The 27,665-nt window shown below is 45.3% G+C and overlaps 1 protein-coding gene across 1 annotated transcript; it reads right to left on the bottom strand.

Annotated features, from left to right (window-relative positions):
* Positions 1-189: 189 nt before the first annotated feature.
* LOC136940916 (vitamin D3 receptor B) lies at positions 190-26,434 on the bottom strand. The gene is made up of 10 exons (XM_067233261.1): positions 26,071-26,434; positions 25,755-25,835; positions 10,764-10,911; positions 9,846-9,976; positions 8,056-8,252; positions 6,587-6,686; positions 5,573-5,756; positions 3,491-3,642; positions 1,742-1,858; positions 190-458 (listed from the first exon to the last, which is right to left on the bottom strand). The coding sequence occupies exons 3-10, from the start codon at positions 10,907-10,909 to the stop codon at positions 205-207; spliced, it is 1,281 nt and encodes a 426-aa protein (XP_067089362.1). The 5' UTR covers positions 10,910-10,911; positions 25,755-25,835; positions 26,071-26,434; the 3' UTR covers positions 190-204.
* Between the last annotated feature and the right edge of the window lie 1,231 nt (positions 26,435-27,665).

The following is a 27,665-nucleotide window of genomic DNA, read 5'->3' as shown; positions in this document are numbered from 1 at the left end:
CATTCCGCCCATCCCGTAACCCCTTCACCTCTTGAACACCGCCCATCCCCCCTTCCTCTACCCCCACCCACACCTCCTCCTCCTCGCCAGGGATTTGGTCACCTTTTTTCCTGTCACGGTTCTCCCATCTCTCCAAAAGGTGACAGGGTGGGGGGGGGCGTGGGGAAGGGGGCGTCGCGTGCGGGGGGGGGAGGGGCTTGGCGTTTAGGACACCTCGCTGCCGAACACCTCCAGGACCAGCGGGGTGAGCTGCATGCTGTGCTCCGGCTGGAAGGACAGCGAGCGGTACTGCTTGGAGTGCTCCTCGTTCAGGCTGCGCAGGTCGGCCAGCTTCTGGATCATCTTGGCGTAGAGGAGCCGCCCGTCGGGGTGGTGCAGCCGGATGTAGGCCTGGAGGGTCTCCGACAGGCGGTCCTGGAGGTTCTCCACGCGGGCGTGGTCCTGGACCCCCGGGCGGTCTGTGGGGAGGGAGAGAGGGTGAGCAGGGAGCATTGCGGTTCACCGTTCAGTGAGTTGGACCACTTTAGATGGCTTTAGTTTTGTGGGTCTCTTGACCCGTGCGAGACAGGCAGTCGATACGGATCACGTGTGCTTGTATTTGCGAAGACTCCTGGAAGTATAGGGTTAATTGGCATTGCAGATGGTCGCTTATTTGTTCAAATCAGCTGATGAATACTGCAGCCAGCCTATCTATATAGATTCAAATCAAATCAAAATGTATTTGTATAGCCCTTTTTACAAGCAATGTCACAGAGGGCTTCACATACGCCCATAGAACTGCCCCTCAAGGATTGCAGTAAACAAAATGATTCATTGGTTTGTTATTGCTCGTTTCAATTGGATTCCATTTCATTTCCACAGCCAATGTTGTACCAAGAAGTGGGTTTTGTACATATGTTAATATATAAACAGGGCCAGACAGAAACGTATTCCACTGGAATTTCTCCATCTTATATCTTATGTAAACGTGCCCATTAGATGGATTCCAGGCTGCGTGTTGGAAGGGGTGAAGCCATCTCTCTTCTCGGCACGCATGTGGACATTTGCATCCGCTTCCACAAGCTTTCACGTTTGCCTGCACATGCCTAAAATGGAACATGCAAGAGGGTATGCATACTGTATAAGCTTTTCGGTCAATGCGAGCTACACAGTTGTAATCTGTACAATAACAAAAAGCTAGCGCGCGCCATTCTAGACCTGCAGCGCCTTCTTAGAGACGGTTTCAAGTACTGACACAAAAAAATGGGAGGTTGGAAGTTTCGAAGAGTAGAAGTCGATCCCTTGGACGACAAGGAGAAGGGCATACCCCCCCCCCCCCCCCCGAAGCTCAAGATGGGCACGTTAACAACAGTATGCAATTAAACAATTCATGAGGTGCGTTTTGGCACGTGAGCGCCACACGAAGGCCTATGCGCTGAGGCAATAAGTGGGTCGTGATTGAGATGGTCACACGTCATGCGGTCACACGGCCGCATGCATGTACTCAGCTTCACAAAGTGGGCCAAAAAATAAAATAAAACTATGTACATGTTCCATCCATGAACAAGCCTTTCCTAAAGGGACTGGGTAAGGTAGCAGGCAAACGCATTCACCTACAACTGCCATTGGAGGGGAAAGGAAATAATGCAGATTCATGCACACGTCCATATGCACAAACCATTTCCTAAGGGACAGTCAGTGGGTGGGTGGCGATGCGTGCACACACACACACACATTTATACACACACGTGGAGGGAGGTACCTGGGGACAGCAGACAGATGGCCATGAGCAGCACGTGTTCCTCCTCGTGAAGGTTGAGGTTCTTCAGGCCCACCTGGAACTTCACCAGTGGCTCCAGCAGCTCCAGCGTGTGGCCGGCTATGGAGGAAACCCCAGGGGACCAGTTAGCTTCCCACTGTTAATCATTCAAAAGCGTTCCTTTTTCTTTTTAAAAAAAGTTAAAACCCTGGGGCTCTAGTTTTTGTTGTTGTTGTGTGGTTTGGATCTTATGAGTCAGGCTACAGTAGGGCTGTCGATATTCAACCATTCTTGGAATAGGTAAGAAAACAAACATTTAATTGCTAAATGAATATGACAATCATAATAACGTAACAATTATTTAAATGTATGACTACAAGCTACGCAGAAGAGGTCGAGAGCCCGGACGACTTGGGACGAGTCGCAGTAGCAGAGACCTCACGAAAAGGCAGGCCTTTCAGGGAGACGTTGATGCTCCGTAGCAAGAGATGATGACTTTCCTCACCTTGCACAGCTAGCACAGAGATCGCTGAGCATTCTCCGCACTTTTTTTCCGAGAAGAACAGGCCTTTTCCTCCGCTGAGAACATTGTGACTTAAAAACACCTTAGCACTCGTTTCTAACCAAGTAGATCGACTTGTGTTTTGAACAATTTTGCTTTGTTTTCTAAGTCAATATACTTCAAAACAAAGGGTTAGCCACCTCAGCAATTGTTTTAATCACTGTCAGTCAAGGAGTTTTGTAAAAAACCTTCAGTTTAATGTTATCATACCCACTTGTGTTACCTTCTTTTGCCATTCTACATGCCTCATTGCTACCCCCTGTGGACGAACCATGTACAACAGACGTTGCCCAAATAATATGTTGGTCGTGCACATTAACTACGCATTTGAAGCCAATATATGAAAAAAATATTTGAACGTCTCATTTTTTGGAATACAATAATTAAATGCGACTTTGTTCGGTCCAGTTGACAACCCCAGAATACAATGTGTTGAGCAGCATCGGTCTGAATGTAGATATCAAATGGATTTACACGTAATTGAGTTGGGACTGGCTGACAGCCAATGATTGTGTAAAGGGAAGGGGGCTACCGGACTACAGAAATCAAAAAGGTATGGAGGGGTCTAGGGCAGTGACCTTTTGTGACAGCCAATTGACACTTATTTACAGAGTGTGGAAGGACACCACTGGAGCTTAATTGGTATCAGCTACCCTCCAGGAGACACCAAATGTCCCAGGCTGTCTCACATGGACATGGTTGCTATGCAGCCTGGGCTCTGTGGAGCAGTTAGAGGGTTGTCTTTAAAAAAAATGTTTTTAAGTGTCTGCGATTACTTCTCAATCAAGAGACGGGCGGGGCTGTTTGGGAGGCGTATGAAAATCTTGCCCTTGGGCTCTGCTGCAGATGTGTCAAACTGGTTTTGCAGCCCGTTTACTGCATTAGCGTACGTGTGGGTGTGTACTCACTGGCATCTTCCTCTAGGGTTGAGTAGTGTGTGTGTGTGTGTGGGTGTGCGTGCGTGCGTACCCAAGCATACATATTAGTATTGATCTATTCTACAGTTGTGGCCCAAAACGTTGGCACCCTTGCACTTGAGCATTGTAAAGAAAATGTCCAGTCAACATTTTGCAGTGGAACCCAAAAGTCATGTCTTGGTGGACAAATGTAAAGCTTTCCAAAATACAGCTGGAATGTCAGTCACTGCAGGGGACACAGCAGACAGCATGTGGGCTACGGCTGCCACCCACCTTTAGTGACGTCGTTGACACAGTACTTGAAGTCAGGGCCTCCACAGCTCCAGGACATGTCCTCCAGGTTGAAGGACTGGTTGGAGCGCAGCATGATCACCTCGATGGCGCTGGACTTGAGGAGGGCGATCTGGTCGTCTGCCGTCAAATCTCTGGTAGGAGAGAAAACAGGAAGTGAGCCTTGGATTTGTTTTGCTGTAATTAATTATGAATACATTTTTTAGACCACTCAAGGTGGTCTAAGAAATTGACCTCAAATGTTATTGCGAATGCCATTTCAAGGCATGTCGTTGGTTGATGGAGCTTTTTTTTCATAATTTGAGGCTTCTAGGTTGACTCTATTCTAAGTAGTGTAGTAGTATTCTGAGAAGTGTCAGACAGCCCCATTTAAATATGCTGTAAAGTGGAATTGAAAATGAAAACACAGAAGAATGTGTTGTTAACTACCCATCCAAATTGAAATGAAATAAAACACAAACAAGTACAAATCAGCAGTCTTCTCTGCTTGAGACTGGGGGAGCTGAAGCTCCGCCCCCTCATATTTATTGAATTTAGCAACAACAGCAACACTAGCTAAATCAATTGCAGATATCAGAACAGACCTATCGGCAGTCTCTGAGTGTTTTATGTGTTAATTACTTTGTCTTTGCATCGTACCAGCTGAGTAACAGAATGCAACCGTCTGTGATCTGACGTAGATAGGTCGCTGTGACGTAGATATAGTTTGGGTTTTTGCCGCCCCTATACAAAACCTGAGCTGAAAACGGGAGAAAAACGGTCTAACTCCACATTTCTGTGCGACAAAGTTTTTGCGCTTTGCTTTCAGGAACTCATTTCACACGTATATAATTTACTGAGAAGCAAATCATGGCATTTGCTTTACAGCATCTTTAAGGGATTCAGAAAACACTACTGGTGTCTGCATGTCTGTGGAATCTTGCGTGTAGTTGTCTGGTTAAACGTGCGTCTCTTACGTTGTGTGTCGGTCGGTTAGTTTTAAAGTGGTTTCAAAGCTTGGAAACCAGATCGTAGGTAAACAAACATTCCAGAGCTAATCCAGAGGGGGCCTCCCGCAACGGGAATGGTAACATTCAGGAGCAACTGGTCTCTGCTCGTTTGGACTTCGAGTGAACTTTCTGACACTGAATGAGTGATCATCCCTGTCAACAAACGATGCAATAAAGGGGGGGGGGGGTACCTTGCAAAACAGAGGCCTTGTTCCGCTCACTTAAACGATAACAATAAACGACAATGACAAGCTGAAGGTTTTGTCCATAATCTCGTTATAAATGTCACGTTTGTCAAGTTTCATGTTTGAATGTGTGTGTGCGCGCACGTGAGTGTTTGTGCCTGTCTAGGTGGAATTCAGAACTGCTTTTAAGAAGTCTAGACTCCAAGACTGACTCAATTAGCACCAAAAGAAAATAATATTACATTATTTTCGCATTCTACCTCGAAGTGGTAGACTGCCAACAGGAAATCATTAGCAAGCTAAAGGACCTTGAGTGATGTACGTCATCGCTCTGACCACCCTCCATCTGAAGAGGGGCAACATGCACAAATATGGGGGAGCTTCCAATGGTTACCATGACGATTGAGAGATAAGTCAACGCCTAGGACGGCTAAAGGTTACAGTACTTATGGTAATATGTAAAATTACACGATCTTTGCATATCCACGTGTGACAATTGAAAGTCTAAAAATACTTTGTGTGAAGGCGTTTGGGGTCTTTATCGTGATTGTTACATGTGACGAGGGGAAGACAGAAGCGGTGATTCTGTCTATGGGTTATGTCTTACTCGCTGCACTACTGGAAGCAACAAAGTCATTTTAAAAAGTCGCTTTGGATAAAAGCATCTGCTAAACAAATGTATTAGCATGATTAATTTTATGATTTTATTATTCATTTGTATTATTTATTGTTATTGTTATTATATACTATTTATATTTGGAATATATATACATATTAGCAATATTAAAACACCCAGGCACATGGGAAATCCAAATACAAAACATAGATTAAAAACACGAACGGACGAAAGGACCAAAGCACACTCGTGCATGTGGCCTCGGATGACATACCTGAAGCCCGGTATCATCTTGGCAAAGCCGATGACCTTCTGGATGCTGTAGCTGACAAGGTCGGCGAGGTGGGGCAGCATGGAGAGGCGCGAGCCTTCCTCGTCGTTGGACTCCGGCCCGCCGCCCTGCTCCTGGTACATCATCAGCAGGTTACTGAAGTTCATCAGCTTGGTGTCCACCGACTCTGTGGAAAGAGCAAGAAGGAGGGGGGGAGTGGGGGGGGGGGGGGGGTTGAAAAACATGTCACACCGAATGAAAACATGCATGGCCTTCTGCTGTTAACTCCACTGACTGGGATGTGGGTGGAGAGAGCGAGAGGGAGGGGAAGACATAAGGAAAAGTAAAAGAGTGAGCGAAAAGGGAAACGCAGAGAAAAGGGAGCGGGACCGAAAAAAGCTAAAATCCGTCCACTTCTAGGAAGTTCGCCCTCCGGCTCTGTAGACGGGCAGTGAAATGAAGGCAAGCATATTGACGGGAGGAGAGATGGAGAGGTTGGGGAGTTGAGAGCTAGTTAAGTAAAAAAATTACAATTAAAAACACACTGCAGGAACATGTACCCGCGCAAACACTTGCTGGCAATTAGTGCCTCCACACAAAGAGCAGCCTGTTCCGGGGCAGAGAAGACACGAGAAGAAAAACAAGTGAGGTGAGGCAAGAGTGACTGCGCAGACCTGCGCTATTCCTCAAACAACATATGAATCATACGCGCTTAACACGGCCACCGTGTGCCGAATGGAAGCACCTGGCTGTGAGGCCTCATCCTTGAGGTGTTTTCGGCCAATTAAAAGCGGATGCATTAACGGTCGAGTGTTTACTACTCTCAGGGGGCTAACTGGGGGAGGTCCACCGAAAGCCCATCGGGATTCTGGGTAAACCAGTGTGGTGGGCTAACGCAATAACACACGCCACACAGGACATCGCAACCACTTCCTCTCTGGTGCTCTCTGCGCCTGTTAACTTTCATTTCCGGACAGTGTGTGTGTGTGTGTGTGTGAGAGAGAGTGTGTGTGTTACCTGGAGAGTGACTGAAAGAGTCAGAGGAGGCGTCGGACAGAGAGTGGAGAGAGGCGGCTCTACTGGCGCTGCGTGTCACTGGACCCTCACGTACCGGAGGCTGTGGGGGAAAAAAACATTCAGTATCTCACGAGAGACACACACACTCTTCACGCAAACCTATTAAAAGTATTTGCTCACAAAATTTGATTTTTTTTAATTGAATATAGATAGGCAGGAGTTCAACGTTTGTAAGTGCATGCCCATGCATTCTGAAAAAAATATGTTGGTGGTTGTGTAACAAGAGACTGTTGACGCCTAAGTGGATGAGTTCAGAATCTAGGAGTTGAGTACAAAACTGGAGGAGACAATGACCATGTAGGTCAGAGGACAGAGGGAGCACCGTGTGTGAAGGTGTGGCAGCCTCCAAGCCTTCGTTTCTGTCCCTCCCTCCCCTCCTTCCCTCCCTCCCTCCCCTCCTTCCCTCCCTCCCTCCCCTCCTTCCCTCCCTCCCTATCTATCTCTCCCACCCCACCCCATCTCTCTCGATCGCTCCCTCGCTCCCTTTATTTCTCTCTCTCCCTCTCCTTCCCTATAGCTGGTTGTGAACGTCATGTGACACCGAGTCAGGAGGTTTTAAAGAAGGCCCAGACCCAAGTCCCACCCTCTCCCTGCTCCCGAGAAACCAGATCTCTTCTGTTTGCTTACACATTTTGTAGCGCTACACATGAACACACGCAGCGGTGCTGGTAGTGGTCCCACACCTTCAAGAACAATGATTCACTACCTTAAATAGACTTCAGGGTAGGGCTGCACGATTATGGCCAAAATGATAATCACGATTATTTTGATCAATATTGAGATCACGATTAATTATCATGATTATTTGTTGATTTTAAACTAAACAAATGTTATTGTCACATGGGCTAATTATAACTGCTTTAACATCCATATTGTGCTACATTCCTGCTTATGTACAAATATGTGCATCAAAATAAAATAGGTCCTCTTTATTCACCAAAATTCAGTGCATCTCCTTAAAGAATAAATACAAATAAAGAAAACAATGAAGGAAATGTAGCAAAACTTCAATAGGGCACTATTTTAAATTTTACATTGTGTAAATATATTTTAGGAAGCAAAAATAAATAAATAAATTTATACGGAGCGTTCCAAGAACTGAATGACGCATTTTAAATATCGCTCGATCACGCAAATTCGATCGTGGGAAGCCAAAATCGTGATCGTGATTAAAATTTGATTAATTGCGCAGCCCTACTTCAGAGTTTTACTGGACATTGCTAGTAACCATGAGGTCTCCCTTACTTGTGTTGATTAGAAAGCTGACCCCCTTAACGTAACGAAATAGGGACAGTGCCTGACAGAGCAAGGGGGGGGAAGAGCACCAGCGTGTGTGTGACGAGAGAGTGACGGGTCTCGGAGCGCCCGGGGGCCGTGTGAGGGGGGGCGCCTCCAGGACGAGGACCCACCCGGAAGCGGTTGAAGTCGGAGTAGGAGTCGTCGTAGGTCTTGTGGTGGGCCTCCACCAGCGAGGCGATGACCTGGCTCTGCTCCTCCGTCAGCCGGGGCTTCTGGGCCTCGCGCTGCGCCTCGCGCTGCGCCTCCTCGTCCTTCCTCCGCTGGATCAGGTCCTTCTTCCTCTGCACCTCCTCGTCCGTCAGGATGACTGGGGGAGGGGGGGGAGTAGGGGGAGGTGAGGTAGAGAGAGGGGGGAGAGAGGAGGGGCAGGAGTTAGAGAGAGGAGGTAAAAAAGAGGAGGGGGGGGAGAGTAATAAGGATGATTAAAGAAGAAGAGGCAAAAAGAGAAAGCTGAGAAAGCAGAAATAAAGATGGTTAAAGGAAGGAAAACCTTGTGGGGCGCCCCGGTGGCTCACCGGCTAAGTACACGTACCACATGGAGGGCCGAGGACTGACTGCAGCGGCCTGGGTTCAAAACCAACCCAGGCAGCATGCCATCCCCACTCTCTCTCTCCCCTGCCTTTACTGTCCTATACAGTCACGATAAAAATATGAAAAGTATATTTAATCTTAAAAAAAAATACCAAAATGTGGGTGAAGGAGAGAGAGACACACACAGATACACACACTGACACCGAAAGAAAAACTGTGGCTGCAAAGCCTGGACAGAGAAGATGGAAGGAGTGGTGTACATCAATGAAAGGTCGACAGGAAAGAGACTAGGAGCAAACTGGTGTAAAGAGAGGGTGAACGACGCCGACTTCACATCGTCCTCTTTCACAGGGAGCCGTCAGGGCTGCCAACATGGGGACGTTAACAGCGAGGGCCACCGTGAATGACTTTGCGTTCATACGTGTGTGTGTGTGTGTGAGAACATCATGTGTATGTAGCCATACTTGCGTGTATCCGTGTGTTCTGTGAAAGGGAGACATCCAGACGTGCACACGGTGCCTGATGTGTGCGCGCATGCCCATGTTGGTGTGCGAGTGATGCCGTCTCTGTGGTCCAACGTGACAGGGCTGCACACATGCAGCGGCTTGTTGTTGCAGGGTGGTGTGTGCGTGCGTGCGTGTGTGGTGGTGGTGGGGGGTAAGTTAAACAGACCCCCGTCGGGCTTACGAACAACACGGCGCATTGTCTAGGCGCTCTCCCCGTTCCCTCCGTTGTTGTTCTAGCGGACTGAATTAGCTCACACGCCTCCCTTCCCCTCGCCCCCCCCCTCCCCCGCCCCCCCATCTCTCTCTCTCTCTCTCTCTCTCTCATGTTGTTGTCCTCATCCACAGCAGCGTTAAGTGCAGTTCCGCCAGTCCGTACGGTCGACGTGGGAGCGAGCCGCGTCATTCTCCAAGAATTAGCAGGGAGGATGGAGGGGGGGCCAAGTGTGTGTGTGGCGACACTATCAGGCATTGTCCTCGACTACAAAACGAGAACGGCAATATATGAATGATGTGTGGGGGTGGGTGGGGGTGTTCATACAAACAGGGTGCTTGCAGAAGCCATGTAGAGAGGGGGGGGGGGGGGGGGACATGCAGACAGAACATAAAAGCCCATGTCTAAAGTTCAGAAGTGGTGCATGTTGTACACACACACACACACACAGATAAAAGACACAGTGTCTGTGGTCGCACAAACCAACATTCTAACCATGCTAACAAAGGGTCAACGGTCGCGCTCCAAACGTTGCATCATGTTTCCGGAAGGAGGGGATGTGTGTGAGTGCTACCCTGACGGTTGGGCGGGGGGGGGGGGGGGGGGGGGGGGGGGGGGGGGGGTTCATCTCAATAACAAACACGGTACTCACACTCCTTCATCATGCCGATGTCCACGCAGCGCTTGAGCCGGCAGGCCTGGCAGTGGCGACGGTTGTCCTTGGTGATGGTGCAGCTGCCATTGAAGGGGCAGGTGAAGCTGGCTTTTCGCTTCATGCTCCGTCTGGGAGGAGGAAGGGGGGGGGGGGGGTCGCGGTTATGTATCGATTGTGTACGTGTACCTGAGAGAACTGTGTGTGTGTGTGTGTGTGTGTGTGAGAAACACACAGCACACACACACACAGCCGTGGGCACACGCATATGCATGCGTGTGCCCACGGCTGTAAGTCTGTTCCAAACCGCTCCGGGCCAGTTGAACAGGTGTAAGGTTCGGTCGCCTCAACAATCGTGGAACGCAAACTTGTAGTGGCGATCTAACGGTATGAACACACCCTTCGACTCTACTCTGATTCACGGTCACACGCACAAACATGGAGACCTGCCAGTACGGGGGTTCAGAGAGGTGCAGAGAAGCCACACGGAGCATCGTAACGGACAAGACACAAAACTCGCTTACGAAAAGAGCTGGCCGAAAACACAAAACACCACAAGCAACCAAAATACGATAACTGCGAGCAAAGTTCACTCGAGGAGCAGCTTTGAGATAAAGGACAAGATGGGTAAACATCCAACTTTTTCTTCTTTTTTTTTAAATCCATGGATCTTTAAAAAGGTCATGGCTCTGCAGTGTAGACGGTTAGGGTACGCGGTTGTCATGTGCAAACGTGGGTGGGCGTGCATCTCGAGGACACAAACGAGCAACAGCGTACGGGGGCTTGTGCGGCCTAGGTAACTTTAGGCGGCTCAAATGACACGCGGGCGCGCGGGTTGGCATTGCAAATGTTACTGGATACATGATATGCATGACGGTGTGTGTGTGTGTGTGCACATGCGTGCGTTTGAAACCACACCTGAAAAAGCCCTTGCAGCCCTCGCAAGTCATGGCGTTGAAGTGGAAGCCGGTGGCCTTGTCCCCACATACCCCACAGATGCGAGGGGCGTTCCTGTCAAACTCATCAGGGGCCAGAGATGAGGTGCTCACAGCCGTAGACTCCATCACTGGAGAGCGGGAAGAAAGAGAGAGTGATAGAGAGAGAAAGGAAAAAGCGAGACGGGGGGGACGAGAGAGAGAAAAAGATCGATTAGTGGCCATTAACCAGCATAGCACACATCCTTGCTCAAAATCTTAAAATCAACACATTAAGCAACTATAGACGGCCTCATCTTTGCATCCTTGTGAGACAATTGATCTGAGCTGGGAAGCCAACTCAGATTTTGCTGCATTCCTCCAGGGGGGGAAATGTCAAAACATCCCACCCAAGGTCAAATGTACTGCTGTATTTGCGTCAGCATTTGCTTGTCAAACTCCTCAACGGCAGTTGGAAATTTCAAGTTCTCCGTCGAGGGGTTGGGTCTTGGAACACTATCCCTAAAAGTAAAATGGAAAAACACTTTCTCCAGCCCAAAATGGTGGGGAACATTTGATTGCACAGTGTGGCGAGTTTCTATTTCACTTAAGAGCTCAATGGGGGAAAAGAAAAGCATGTTGCAAGGGTAGCATCCCTACAAACAAACAATCTCTATCCTCCCTTTCAAAGCCCCCTTCCGGATCTTTTGTCATGAGAGGAGACGGATAGATATTAGGGGGCGCGAAGGAGGTAGGTGACAAGTCCGATATCAGCATGAACAAACTCACAAATCACGAGCGACGGTGTAAAGAGCTGAGCTGAATAATTAAAAACACTTTGACAGACCTATCCATCAACGGCTGCAAAGTAACTGAGCCAGTTCAGCCCGAGGCTTGAAAAACAAAAGTGTTATGTAAATAGTAGAAGATCTAGACTATTCTTTAGTTGTGAGTCTCTTAACAGGTTATTAAAACCAGTAATATAATTAAGAGTGGCTTGCCAACAGTAAATCACCACTCCATTAAGCTGTGAATTGTACTATCAGAAATATTCTAGGTAAACAAGTTCTGGGTAAGACTACAGTGACAATGTAGGGCTAACATTACTCTCAACACAATAGCCTCAAATTAAGGGAGATGGTTAGCAGATGGCCTGTCCTACGCCAACTAGAGAGGCACTAAATATTGACTTGTAAACACTTCACAGACTGTTTTGATACAATGAACAGATGAAATGCGCCACGACAAGTTGCCATGGTGCCGTACCACAGAGTGACAGATCTGTTGGACAACCACACAGCACACCAACACAGTTGGATTCCTACTCATCATTACCGCAACATGACCACGGATCGTTTGAGTCGACACCGTCAAACAAAACTTAAGACAAACACACTCGAGGTACAAGGAACATTTGTAATTGAACAGCACCGGCTACAACATGAATTTGGGAGCATTGGGGCTTACTCGTGTCCAGAGGGTGTTGATGCCTCAGCCCCGCAACACAGTTCACAGTTCTCTTTTACGACGACTGACCAAGTAGTATGCTGTGGTGCACGCACCAAGGGTGTGGCCTTTGTCCCCTTATGTTTTCCTCAAGATCCTTATCGTTCCCGCGCATATCTTGTGACTTTCAACTTTTATTGGCCTCCATAAGGCTAACCTTTCCCCCACAGACTGCATAGACCTCACCTTCCATGCATGCAGAGGTACGCACACATGAAGGGTCAAAGGTCACTGAGAATAACAACACCCTGACTGAGCAACACGGAGGTAATTTGGAAGAGAAGTTAGGCAACTATGGAATGAGCCCATCAATCAGTGTTGAAAAGACATTGGCATAGTGCTGGGTCTAAATAACAACTTTGAGTGCTGATCAGTGACCACATTAAGATAAGGGTCCATATTTACTTTTAAACATGATTGCAATGTTGACTGTGTGTCATACGCACTGACAAAGAGGCTTAGATTACAATCAAGACATACAATCTGTTGATTAGAGTTGCCAAACTATGCATTAATTAGCCTAATTTGAGTGTGGCATTTTGAACTGGAATTCCAATATAATCATATGAATCACCTAGCCTAACATGGCTTGTCACCAAAACAGGACATTCCCAATGCAAACAGGATGAAATGTGAAAATATTATTTTGTATACCAAGCTTCCCGTTTTCCTCCCAAGGTTGCAGGTTCTTCAATAACAACTTTCATGGGAAAAGTGCTTAATTTTGGGACAACAAACACCATGTTCCCTCTTCCTGGTCTGTCTCACGTACAGCGCTGAGGGGAGGTCTTCCGGAGTCTAGCTGAGGTTTTGTATGGTAATGCATTTGAACATTGTTTGGTGCAGCGATAACCCCACAAAATATAGAAATGGACACATTTAGACACTGCAAATTTGGCACATTTTTCACCACAACTCACGGCGCTCACTCATAAACATGAACCCACAGGCACTGACTTGAGCATGGCCACCAAATACTAAAACTCTGGTGTATTAATAATGCATTAGGCTATAAACCTATAGCCTAGCTGCTATTGCCAACCAGGGAAACTTAACGGACAGACCAGGTAGGTTGCTACCTCCTAATTATCTCAGGCAATGCTGGTCAGGATGGGCTTGCATATCAAATTCCCCATAGCCATTTGAATAAAGTTGCATAAAGTTCACAATCGATCTTAGGGAGAACAACTAAAGTGTCATAACATTGTATTCACTTAGCAGAATACTTAATGCAATAATGAGTTTCCTGGTGTTCCCTTCCACATGTGCAACATTGTGATAGAAGTCCATGGGTGTGTTTTCACCTTACTTACACTTTGGAGTCAGTAAACCAAAGTTCACTGGTGACATAATTTTAAGCCTGCTTTTTTCCAAACAGATTCCAAGGACAACTTCCAGATGGATATGTGTAACAAACAGTCTTACTTACACCATACTTATATTATGTTTCTGAAAAAGTACAATTCAATTAGAAAATGAAAAAGGATACAAAACCAAACAAATTCCTTACCATAGAATATATTCTACTATAACAACTGGATTGCTGTTTATCGAACAAATGGCCAGTAAGTGATTTGAAAAACAACCAATTAGCCTACAACAAGACAACAAAAATAACGAATCAAAATAAGTCTTCAAAGGTCAATCTTAAGAGAATTTAGTTATCAATGAATAAAAGAGCTTACTGTTTAGACACAATGATTCTGTTTTCATCAATATACAGTGTATCCGGAAATGATTCGCAGCACTTCATTTTTTACACATTTTGTTATATTACAGCCCTAATCCAAAATGGAATCAATTCATTTGTTTCCTCAATTCTACACACAATACCCCATAATGACAAAGTGGGGAAAAAAAGTTAGTTTCGTTTTTTTGTTTTTGCAAAACTTAAGAATGAAAATATAACATAAGTATTCACAGTATTTGCTCATTACTTTGTTGTAGCACCTTTGGCAGCAATTACAGCTTCAAGTCTTTTTGAGTATGATGATGCTGCAAGCTTGGCACACCTATATTTGGACAGTTTATCCCATGCTTCTTTGCAGGACCTCTCAAGCTCCATCAGGTAGGATGGGGAGCGTCGGTGGACGGCCATTTTCAGATCCCTGCAGAGACGTTCAATCGGGTTCAAGTCTGGGCTCTGGCTGGGACATTCGAGGACATTCACAGAGTTGTCCCGAAGCCACTCCTTTATCATCTTGTGTGCTTGGGGTCATTGTCCTGTTGCAAGATGAACCTTCGCCCCAGTCTGAGGTCCAGAGCACTCCGGAGCAGATTTTCATCAAGGAGGTCTCTGTACATCGTTTCATTCATCTTTTCCTCGATCCTGACTAGTCTCCCAGTTCCTGCCGCTGAAAAACATCCCCACAGCATGATGCTGCCACCACCATGCCTCACTGTAATGATGGTATTGGCCAGGTGATGATGATGCCTGGTTTCCTCCAGACACGAAGCTTGGCATTCAGGCCAAAGAGTTCAATCTTTGTTTCATCAGACCAGATTATTTTGTTTCTCATGGTCTGAGAGTTCTTCTGTCTTCACAGAGCAATGCTGGAGCTCTGTCAGAGTGACCATCGGGTTCTTGGTCACCTCCCTGACTAAGGCCCTTCTCCCCCGATCGCTCAGTTTGGCCAGGAGGCCAACTCTAAGAAGAGTCCTGGTGGTTCCTGGTGGTTCTTCCATTTACAGATGATGGAGGCCACAGTGCTCATTGGGACCTTCAATGCTGCAGACATTTTTCTGTACCCTTCCCCAGATCTGTACCTTAATACAATCTTGTCTCAGAGGTCTACAGACAATTCCTTTGACTTTTTGGCTTGGCTTGTGCTCTGACATGCACGGTCAACTGTGGGACCTTATATGGACAGGTGTGTGCCTTTCCAAATCATGTCCAATCAACTGAATTTACCACATGTTCAGATGGCTGAGCGGTTAGGGAGTCGGACTATTAATCAGAAGGTTGTTGGTTTCGATTCCTGGCCGTGCCAAATGACATTGTGTCCTTGGGCAAGGCACTTCACCCTACTTGCCTCGGGAGAATGTCCCTGTACTTACTGTAAGTCGCTCTGGATAAGAGCTTCTGCTAAATGACTAAATGTAAATGTACATGTTGACTCCAATCAAGTTGTAGAAACATCCCAAGGATGATCAATTGTAACAGGATGCACTTGAGCAAAATTTTGAGCGTCATGGCAATGGCTGTGAATACTTATGTACATGTGATTGTCGTTTATTTAATAGATTTGCTAAATAGATGTGTGTAGAATGTTTAGCTAAAAATGTATTTAATAAATGTTAGAATTTGGCTGTTACATAACATGTCGAAAAAGTGAAGCACTGTGAATACTTTCTGGATGCACTGTAATTATGAAAAAAAATCCACTAGGTAACAAGTTGAATGATTCATAACATGCTTATATTCCCACCCCCATGTTGCACATATGCAATCACAAATTCCACAAACTAATGCAAAGTGACTTGTACTTTGATCCTTAGTTCAGGGATAAGGAGATAAACACACGATGCAGTTTGAAGTCTAAGGAGATAAACATGCCTCCAGTCCATCCAAAGCAAAATAGGTAAACGAGCAACAACATCAATGTGTAAATAAATACAGTATCATAAAGATGTGTGTGGAAAAACAATTTACATTTAGTTCATAATTTTTTGTAATAGGGAGTCAGGTGGCTGAGCGGTTAGGGAGTCGGGCTAGTAATCCGAAGGTTGCCAGTTCGATTCCCGGTCATGCCAACTGACGTTGTGTCCTTGGGCAAGGCACTTCACCTTACTTGCCTCGGGGGAATGTCCCTGTACTTACTGTAAGTCGCTCTGGATAAGAGCGTCTGCTAAATGACTAAATGTAAATGTAATGTAATATGACAGGATCGATTATTCCACATCATGCCATCTGGCCTCTTGAATGTCACTGAAAGGAACGGAAAGTAGCACAAATGGTACTAGACCTGCACCTGAATCTAGGCCAAGAAGCTGCAGTAGGAGGCCCAATATGGAACTTACAATCATATATAAAGTGTGTCAATAATGGCACTGAGAACAGTTTCCATTAAAGTGTCAATATACTGATGGTTGAAACAAATGTAACCGAAAAGTAGGTGACCAGTAAGTACGTGGTCTCAAGAACCCACTGTTATGACCAAATTGTAAAAAAATAAAAATAAATTGCATGTCTAACATACCCCCGCACCATAATTTAATTTCTGTGTTTACCCAGAGATAACTCAAAAACGTTAAAACCATGTTTGAACATCAGCTGTGTTGGTTCTTGGTAAACGAAGGAAAAGTGTATAGAATCAATCTTTTTCATTGCTATGACCAAGGTTTTATGAATATGCCTCGTTTTGCAACCGTGGTGAAAGTGGTAATGCGTACATCTGTTATTTCATAGCCCAGTGGTTTGAGTCACGAGGGGCTTGCTGAAAGTGAAGTTAAAGGCCGTCTCTGGGTAAAACAATGTTGCTAACTGTGGCCACTTCTGGCTTGAGGCGGTATTGCCTTTAGAGGAAGAACTGAAGGCTCTGCAGTTGAGGTGTATGGGCTCCACATTTACCATGGATTAGTCACATTAGATTTTCTGAAGGGCAGGACATTTTAGGATTATTGGTACCTCAGGGCAGAACTTGTATTTGTAAGTGTTGAGCTCTTGAGGAAAACAAAACAAGGAGATTCGGAAGCAAGAACCACCAAGCTCTGAGCCGCCAAAAAAAACCAAAAAAAAAACCAAATCCTTCAGGCTTGTGTTGATGTAAGAGTTGCCTGTGCAATCATCAATACTGACACCTAAACCAACATTTAAAAACACTTGATGGGGCGATAAGATACATGCGCTCAAATGGCATTTGTTTTGCAAAATAGACAGTGTGAAGGACACGTCGTTTTTGTTTTTAGCCCAATTGGATGATGTCACCAACGGCAAGTGGGCAGAAGTGAGGCGGTAGCAACCCAGAATTTGTAAGTTTCTTAGCAACAGTTTACCTCAGTTTAACATTGCAGATGGATACATTACGTAAACATCTTTGCCTACTCTGGTGTGTGGTTTGGCCATGCTTGGAGTACCGGTTCTGCTAGAACAGCATCAAGGACCTCTGCTGCACCACTGTCAGGGAGAACTTCAAATCCATTGAGGAAGGGATCATTGACACTTAAAAGTTGGAATAAGAATACCATCATGGCTACCGCTCAGTATATTTAGAAGGCCATGAAACGGGACCTCATTTACAAACAAGCAGCTTGTTGCGAGTATCACTTTAGTTGAAATAATAGAACAGCAAGATAATTCAGACACTACAAAGCAACAATACACTACTACAAAGCAGCTTAGAGATTTAAGCTACTTCAGCACCAATGCACAGAACTACCTGAAGCTGTTCTCTATTCAGACCAAACGTGGATGTACCAATCACCATTGTCACGGTAGTGTGTGTGTGTGTGTGCGCGCGTGTGTGTGTGTGTGTAAAATAGAAAGGAGTTCTGAGCAGGCCAGGGCTCTAGAGTGCGACCAAAATGTGTACGGGTGCGACTAAATTTTTTCCTAGGTCGCACCGGTGCACCTAACCTCCTCGCATCCTCTGTCTCTCCACAAACGAAGCGTTTGTTATCCTAAAACGGAACTGACACTCATGGTTGGATCATATCGTGGTCTAAACCAATCAGAGACAGAGATGGGGCGGGTCTTTGCCTCTGATTGGCTGTGGTCCAGATATTGCTGTAGCTCCGTGCTGTGTGATTGAAATTACGACCTGAGCACCAGAGTCAGTTTAGCAGACCTGAGCATTGTATGGCCCGCGGGCCATAACCGGCCACAAGATGTCTCAATCCGGCCCGCGTGAGGTAAATCAAAACATTTAAAATAAATAAATGTGTTGAGCGGTAGTAAATATGTAGTCCTGAAAGACTACAGTGATCAGGCGATTTGCATATGTGCGCTTGCGCAACCTCACCGACAGGAGAGTTAGCTGTTGGTTAGCCCTCGAACATTAAAAACTTTGCCACTGATTAACTTTTAACAAGACATGCACTTCTAAGTATCTGTTTACTGAGGTCAAAGTGAAAGCTGTGAAGAAAAAAAACTAACGCGGACATAATAAGAACTTGACTGATTCAGTGGGCGTGCAATTTGGGTGCACCTAAATTTTGTGCTGGTGCACCTAAATAAAAAAGTTAGGCGCACCAGTGCAACCAAGGCAACAAGTTAGTCTGGAGCCCTGGCAGGACTCAGGCCTAATAATTGACTGGAATCTTGTGAACATGTTTTCTACATTCTTCCTTTAATAAAGATTCTAGTGCATTACCAATGCAATGTTTCTCTTAGCTCTCATTGTGTGTGTGACATTATGGGATTTTTGGACCAATTCGAAATCACGGTTTGACACTGGCTTTTGCTAGTTGTAGAGGAAAAAGGCCATTTAGTAGCCAAAACAATACTTCAGTCAATTAGTAGACCACTGTGAGCTTAAGATCATCTCAATTAGCAAATCTCTCACCAACCTACTTAGCTAAAAGCCTGACACCAAAACGTCAATAAAGCGAGACATGCAGTTCTGCACAACATTATGACAGGAATAAATTAAACTGATGTGCAAAAACAACAACACATTCACACCTCCTATGGTTCAATAGCAACATTAAAAAAAGATAATGCGTTGAATGTTTTTCAGGTAACGTCTAGTGTTTCAGGTAACGTCTAGTGTTTCAATTACACTTCACAGCAGACACAGCCGTCCACTGGTGCCCTCTGATTTGTCTCTTGCTGGTAACGCTCTGGGAGAGAAGTACTGACTTCTGGGTACAGTGAGACTGAGGCTTGTGTAGGAAAGAATGAGAAAGCGAGGGAGAAAATGGGAGAAAAAGAACAAAAGGCAACAAATGGAGGCAGAAACAAGTAGCTTAGTGAGAGACAGTGAATTTGAAGACAAAGCAAAAGGTAGAGTCAGAAGAAAATAGAGACGATTATGATACTGGGATGGCAGAAGTGAGGAGGAAGAGATATAAACGGACAGCATGCAGGAGAGCAAGAGGTGGAAAGAGAGGGAGGGGTGACGTTCGGAGCGTCACAAAGCCCCAGTGTGCCTGCTGTGGATATGAGAGCTGGAGAGAGACCAGAGAGAGAGAGACCAGAGAGAGAGAGAGACCAGAGAGAGAGAGGAGAAAAGAGGGAAAGCAAGGGGAAAACGACAGACAGAATGAGGAAAGCAGTATCCCAAAGAGGAGCAGTCAAGACAAACTGTTTTTGTATTTTTCAAACGCCAGCTAAAAATACTCGCTACCGCCGACCAGTTAAAACTACAATTTAAAAATAAACCGACATCTAAACCTGACAACCGTTCCTCGAAAGATCTATCAATGGAAACTCGTCATATATATATTCCGATAATATTTAATATATCTAAATATATTCCTCCATTACAAATACCAACAAGGGGTTTTCAAGGGGCCCTTTTCCTCTGTCATCAGTCGAATCAAGCTGAAGGTGTGTCACATGTTCCTGCAGCAGAGCGCAGCAGTGGTCATGTGTGTCTGCGTGCCTCCGACAGAATGTGTCTGATGTGTGTGATGTTGATGGAGCGTTAAGGAGGCACCCCCCTTTTCTTTCTTTTTTTCACACCCTGGCCAATCCGGTCATTGTGGAGATTGACTGTACAGGAAGCCCGATGTAGGGCAGAGGGGGGCCTGCGAGAGGCAGCGTGGACATGGGGTGAGCGACAGCCCCCCTCCCCCCCACCCAACTATGACTCATCGGGTCAAAAGGTCAGGGCGATGACACAATAGGACTCCAGTACAGGCTTCTGATTGGCTATGGCTGGGGGTAGGGATGTAAAGAACATAATGACCCAAAATTTTCAGGCTTAACATGAAAATTGACAAAAGAACGTTGTCATGTAGCGACCCGGAGTACAGGTCCCCTGACAGCTGTGAGGTCGGGCCAGTTTGCCGTCTTGCCTTTTAATCAGGGACTGAATGATTCTTGAGTGCGTGAAATTCAATCGCTACCCAATCAATGACACTAATGGATTAATGAAGAATCAGAGAGCAGTTGAAAGCCAGCAGAACCGTCATGTCTTCGAGAGCAAGAGTTCTGCCAACAAATAATAAAGGAATTAAAGCTGCAGTTGAGGCAGGGATGAACAAGTTAGGAGGTCTGCAGTAATTACGTGCTATGTCATAAACCGGACTCAGACTTTGCCATTAAATCTACAAAATACCAAATCTCAACTATGTTTAGAAAGAGTCTGATGTCAGCAAACTAGTCGAGGGTATAGAAAAAATGAATAAAATAATAAAAACCTTAGCATGTGACAGTGCATGTGTGACTAATCTATTCCTCTCGTGGTGTATTCCTTTTAAACTATTTAAATAACATGTCTCCTAACCAGGGCAGAGGACTGTGTGTAGCTGGAGGCAGGCTGGGGCGCTACAGACCGGTGCTTCTGGAAAAAAGAGCTCTCTTAATAATCTTGAGAAAAAAAAACTCTAAGTGAACAGAAATAGATACTGGCGAATCCATGCTTGTAAACATACACAACTGAGGCTACGTTAATGTCCCCGAGCTAGAGAGCAGTTGGCACATGCTCATCACGTGAAACACTGCGCGTGTTGTGTTCGTTTGAGGCAAACCTTCAGCCGTCTCTCTGCAAATATTGAAACAAATATTTGTCGAAGTGCTACCAATACTTATGTAGCTTAACTATGATCCTGAATTATTTAGTATTGCTAAATAATTCGGACTAGAATTTGTCCTACATTATTTACCCGCAGGTGAAGCTCCAGCTTTGGACCAAAAGACATGCAGTAATCAACATAGGTCTGCAATGTCCTAACTGTAACAGGCACTCTTTGTGACTGTCACACCCACTTAGGTGGCATGATAGTCATAATACTCTCCTAATCACCAGCAAATCTAAAGTAACAAGTTTTAGGCTGACTGAGTCACTTTATTTGTAACCTAAGACACTTATAAGTAGCCGATATCTTGGAAGAGGAAAATGTACTCTTTATTACAGATAGACTAATAACCTTGTGGAAAAAGGCATGGACATGGGTACGTATATTGCGTTCTAGGTCTAATATTCCATGCTTTATCAGTATGAGAGGTAATGCAAGGTATTCAGTGTTCAAAGCACTGATTAGATTCCATGACATGCTTAGGCGCTAGAATGTCAATGATTCAAAATGTCTGATGAGGTTCGGCATGAAACCAATGTGTCAGTCCCAGGTTGCAGTACATGTTCTGTTCATGGCCACTTTGTTTTTGAACAAGGAGCTACAAGAAATTCAAATAGAACAAAAGTTTTAAGAAGGCAAACAGACTTTAGGATGAGCCTACCTTTATATTCCTCTGATAACCATGTACATAACCCTGATCTGCAAACGATTTGATCGGCCTCGTAAAGGTCAAATCTTAAATTGAGCTTTTTCAAGTTAACAGCCTTTTTACAAAGGAAAAGGTTGGTGCTGTAGTAGAAATATTATTGTTGTTCACTGTGCCTGGTAGCCGAGTTGTGATCACTTTGCACTGTACCTAGTAAATACACATCATCCCTTGACTCTGACAACTGAGATACTGTTAGAACTATTCCCTTCTGATATACTTGATCTTCTGCTGTACTGCACTATTTGTATGTTGCCTTGGATAAAAGCATCTCCTAAATGAATCAAAAGTAGCTTAAATGTAGAATGTAGGTCTGCGCCAATGGTTAAAACTTCCACAAATGTCAAAATAAAGTGAGTCTAAAACGTATCGGGCACTCGGTAAACCTGATGAAGCGCTGATAGCTGGCACATAGGTAAAGAGCGACTGCGGTAAAGGCTGTTAAAGATGGGGGAGGAGAAGCAAGAAAGGATAAAGGCAGGACTTCAAGTATGATCATTTACTTTAACTGCTCGCAGACACGCAGGAAAGGAACACAAAGAGGGGGGGGGGGAGGGGGGGGGACTCCAGCATCACGTCTCAAGAATGCCAGCAATGAGCCTCCAGACCACATCCCAACACACAAGAGTTGGAGCCCGAATCACATCCAGACCTATAACGACTCTGGAAAAAAACAGGAGGACGTCGTCTGAACGCGAGGGATAGGGCCTTCTCGGACAGCCCAATGAGCATCCCCGTCTCACGTCACATGACGCCATCCCTGAAACCGCTCCCCACTGCCAATATTTTCCAGAAAAGGGTTTTGGGGGGGGGGGGGGGGGGAGGAGAGAAAGAAAGAGTGAGGAGGAGGAGAAAACACAAGGCGAGGTGTTTTACTGCATACCTCTGGCTGGGTCACTACGAGTACAGAAGAGACGTAAAACAAATCAGACCTGAAATGACCCGGGTTGTAGCAAGAACTGGGCTCATGGAAATACACTAGGCTGGCAATTCACGAAATCTAACGACAAGGACGCACACAAAGGCTTACAGAGAAACATACGGCGAGAGAAGTAAGGGAAGGAGAGACAAGCAAGTTTACGAGGCAAGGAAAAAGGGGGGGAGGCCAGGCGGGAGAGTTGGCAAGTACAAAAAGGTGAGGTTAGGCCCAAAACGAAGAAAGTACCTACCGAAAAACATTTTTTTATTTATTTTTTTAAGTGACCACCTACGGCTAAAAATGCAAACACGAAATACTAAGAAATACAGTTGAAAAAGACAAAAAGGGTGTGGGGGGGGGGGGGAAACCACTGAACACCAAAGCAGATATGCATACAGCTTACAGGCGATCTGTGCAGGCTAGTCCAATCCTGTCCACTCCTCATCCATCGCGCTCTTTTCTACATTCACACTCAGGGAGCATGCTTGCTCCAGCAGCAGCACATGACGAGGTGACCTATGCCCCACACAGGATGGTCTTAACTGGGGTGTGTGTGTGTGTGTAGATGGGGGGGGGGGGGGGCATGTCCCGTGGCCGAGCCGATGGTCTCTTCGACACTCCCCCTACCCTGTCCAGGCCCCAGCGTCCGCAAGGAGTGCGAGAAAGAGGCAGCGACGGCAGTGCTACCCCCTTACGCTGGGCCCCTCGCTGGACTCCGGAGAGGAGGGAAAGAGAGACGAGGCAGGGAAAGGCCCTGCTAACACACGTACGCACGCTCGCGCGCGCACACACACACACACACACAGGCAGTCCTGTCTCTGCAGACTTCAACGAAGATTGAGTGCATTTGGACACACACACGAACGCGCGCAAACACACCACACAGGCAGACACACGGGCACTCACATGCACACACACACAAACTGAGCAAACCAGCTCCGACTGGACCGGAGAGACAACAGATACGGGGTGTAAAACCCCTCAGCTCATAGTTGCATAATACGTACATCTAGAACTAGCCTATTTTTGTCTGGGTACAACATTCTAAAGTCAACTATGAACCACGTCAATTAAACCTTTAAGACAAATGTAATAATGTACTACATTTTCAGTCATTTGAATACTAAATTACACCTCAATTACTTTTTCCTGTCGCTACCACCATTTTATGAACGCTCCAAAGTGACCAAACCATACCAAGCTGGCTGCTGTCTCCCTGAACTGAGAGGATGATTCTTCCAAGAAGACTTCGTTCTACATGACCACATCTCTTCAAACACACACACACACATTCAACAAACATTACCTGTGACGGGTTCAGTCGGGGCACTATCAACCCACGGGACGTAAAAGTTAAGTCCACTCTGACGAAGCTAACGTTACACTTCATTAGCCTCCACAACAAGTGAACACGTGTGGCGGGCAGTGCACACGTCGCCTCTGCAAACACAGGCAGGAGAGGAGGGGAGCCTGCCTGGTCAGACGCAGTGGTCTCTCTGCCCGATCTACGGCTCGCCCTACATGTGAGGGGAAGCAACCAATTACCAGAGTCACGGGGCTATACTGTTTCGTGACTGGCTATACTGTTCCATGAAAGGAGGCTGAACTATACCGTGAGCTATAGCGAAGGTCTACCTTTATAAACAGCCTGCTATTGTTGGGAGAGCGGCCAGAGAAACGCTGTGTGAATATAAGTGCATCTCTTACTCCTGGAATCCCGTCAAAAGGCTGTCCTACGCTTGGTACGAATGTATAGCTTTAACTGAAAAGGGGTTATGAGGGACTTATCACTTGTTATTGAAATTACTTGGTGACCAGTCTTGGGAGTTGGGAAAGGCCAAATGAAAAGGCACAAATAGTAGCAGGCTTGACAGAAAACCCTTGCCGGTGTCACAGTCTCTTATAATGGCAAAACGAAGGGTCCAAAATCAACATGCTAAGCCACTCTCCCAGCCCCTGGCAGCGTGTGGGTGTTTCCCCATCTGCTGGATTTCTATGGGTTTAGGTGTGTAAGCAATACAGCTAATGTTCCCCTGTGGGCTTTGAAAAACCAAGTAGTCACAAGCATATTGCTTACTTTCTTCCGTTCTGTCCCTTCAGATGTTGGGCTTTTCAAGGAACTGGGGGGGATGGAGGATGTTTTATAACTGGTCCCAGTGAGAGCCAGCCCCCGTTCTACCCATTTTGTATCACCAGACCGGTGAAGAAACCTACATTCGTTCTTCTGACTTCCCTCGTCTCCTGTGCCGCACCATGGCGGGTAAGTTTGTGATTGACCGTGTGTGTGTGTGTGTGTGAGAGAGAGTGTGAGTGAGAGAGAGAGAGAGAGAGAGAGAGAGAGAGAGAGAGAGAGAGAGAGAGAGAGAGAGAGAGAGAGAGAGAGAGAGAGAGAGAGAGAGAGAGGTTGTGTAAATGAACCTATGCATGGTCAGATAATCTTATTACACAGACATATCAGAACTGCACGTTCCACAACAAGAGTGCTTAACTGAACTGTTGCCTTTAAAGTAAATCAGTTGAAAAGGAGGAGCAATATGTTCTTTCTCTACTTCAGTATTTATATTATTATATTTCATCTACTTGTAATGTGTCTGATGATAGCAGACTAATGCATAGATTGTGACATACAGATCCACTCTACAGTATAAAGGGAAGGTGATTCTATACAGGCGCATCAAGTAAATACCAACAATTGCTTACTTTTGAAATGAACTTTCTTGAATTGAACATTGTATTTAGTGTATGTAACATTGCATTAACACAACTATATGAAGTGATACATCAAGAAAATGGGTATAGTCAAATAAACATTGCAAACACTGGTCTTGTATGATGATAATGTTGCAACATTAAGCAGAAACGCAATACATGGATCAATGCATATTGTTTTCACATCATCATTCATTAACCCCCGATTAAGGCATGCTTTTTTTTAACGGGACAGTGTAGGCCAGTTGGCTCATGGATTGGCAATTCTTATGACTGATATATAATCACAATCAACAATTAGAATCCAACCATTTGAATTAATCATTTTGGATATTTGGAAAAAGATATAGGCTAGGCCTACTTTACTTAATGATGGTGTATAAGGACAATCTTTTACAAATATGTTTAATATTAAAATCATTCTAAAAGATAATAAAGTTTCTTATGCGTTGTGAAAGTTTAAGGAACCTTACCTGAGATTTTGGAATACGCTGTAGGTTGGGGGGTAAGACTTTCACACCTTTCTTCTACACCAATTGTACCAATTGTTAATCCTGTAAACAAAAATGTATGCATCATGCACCGAACATTGTTAGTTTTACTGCAACATACAACCGTCACCACCTTAAACCCTCTACTAGGGAGGAAATCTGCTCAATTTTAAACTAAATGCAGGTTGTTCTGACGTTAAACGTAATTTAAGTACACCGTAACATTCGTAACATTGCGTTTGTTTTGAGAGGTAAAGTTTCAGCTTTCGCATTCCTTTTGAGCATGCGACTTTCATACCTGAGTACAACTTTTCCCATGAAGACCAACTTGCTCTAAATCCTTTAATATTCGTCGTCAATATGTTGCAAAGTATTTGCCGTCCATCTTGAGTTGTAAATGTAGCCAAGACCAGGAAAGACTGCGTAGAAGAAAACTCCGCATGGGATGGACTCAACAGAACCGTCAAAAAACGCCCTTTCGAAGGTTCCAAATGTTGGCTGGAGACCTGGTAGCTAGCGTGGCTAGCAGCCTGCTTAACCCTGAATTGTGGTGTCAAGTTAAGGCAACGTATTAACCATTTTCGAACCAAAGGCGACTGAAATCAAACGATCGCGCTTACCGAAAACGAATGCTCCGGAGCTACAACATCACGGCATGCATTCAGGGGCGCAAAACATTAGGATTTACGATTGTCCGACGACAAATATTCCCTGACCAGACCCTAAATAGATGACCATTACTTTTTATGCCCCGCCTCTGGACCTCCAAAGAATGGGAGTATTTCTCCAGCCCCTCCAATAACCAATCACATGTGAAATGGACGTGTTTCCCGTGCTTTGGTTGGTGACATTTCATCCCAGCCTATTTTTGCTTGGTCAAATCCTACGCTCGTAACGTATGTGAAGCGACTTCCCCTCCCCCAAACAGGGGTGTGTCATGACGTCAGAGGTAACGAAGAGGTAAACAACTTTGACCGCGTGAGGTTTAAAGAAACATCGTTTCACGTAGCCTACTGTACGGATTCATTGATATATTATTACGACGTGTTGATAACAATACGACGGTTCAATAAATGCTTTCTATGCTGTAATAATGTGTTTATCCACGATTGTACTCTTCCTTTGTATTGGAATACATGTTTTATCTCACGTTTTTATTAATAGGTTTCGGAAATACAATGTCTAAATTATGACAATTGTTGCCACGCTAACTAAAACATGGGAACCATAGTACGTTATGGTACTAAAGTGATTTATCGTCTTGAAGCTTTAAATTGAATTCAAACTGCGTTTTTTTCACTGTAGCCTATATGCAATAAAGCGTGCATGTGAGAGGGGTGTGTCTACTCTGCAGTAGTATAATGCTGCTGCGGATAGCAATTCGCTGCCTATACAAAAACACACACTTTGATCCACAGGAGCACTAAAACAACATTACATATTTCCTTCTCCCTGAGGCTGTTTTACTAGAAGAGCACGGTCTATAATAGATAGTCTAAATCATATGGAGTTGCATCTTATTGCAGTCCTTGTTGAACCTGTTAATTTTTAAATGAATAACGCTAATTAACATATCTGTTAACACAGGCAGTCTGGTTTCACAAAACGTAGGCATATAGTATTTTTCAGAGCGTGACAGGAAGGCAGAGAGTTAGGCTGTGCGTGTGTGTGTGTGTGTGTGTGTGTGTGTGTGTGTGTGTGTGTGTGTGTGTGTGTGTGTGTGTGTGTGTGCGTGTGCCAGTGTGACTGGACTAGGGGAAGGGGGGTTAGATGAAGGTCAGGGATATGTCTACAGTGATAACACACTAAAGCTACAGAAATGAAGGAAAGGTGGGCAGAGAGGCGTCCTATCCCAGTCCATACATCCTCTTACAATCCAAACTTAACACCCTA

Source organism: Osmerus mordax, chromosome 1 (genome assembly GCF_038355195.1).
Source record: "Osmerus mordax isolate fOsmMor3 chromosome 1, fOsmMor3.pri, whole genome shotgun sequence".
NCBI classification, from domain to species: domain Eukaryota; kingdom Metazoa; phylum Chordata; class Actinopteri; order Osmeriformes; family Osmeridae; genus Osmerus; species Osmerus mordax.
Note: the sequence above shows the minus strand (reverse complement) of the source record. Positions and strands in the feature narration are given on the sequence as shown.

Excerpts from the sequence above, each read along its gene's own strand:
- LOC136940916 (XM_067233261.1), bottom strand. The coding sequence starts at position 10,909 with ATGGAGTCTACGGCTGTGAGCACCTCATCTCTGGCCCCTGATGAGTTT. Across the intron at positions 5,757-6,586 it reads CTCTTTCAGTCACTCTCCAG|AGTCGGTGGACACCAAGCTG; the intron begins GTAACACACACA and ends CTCTTTCCACAG. Across the intron at positions 459-1,741 it reads CATCTGTCTGCTGTCCCCAG|ACCGCCCGGGGGTCCAGGAC; the intron begins GTACCTCCCTCC and ends CCCTCCCCACAG.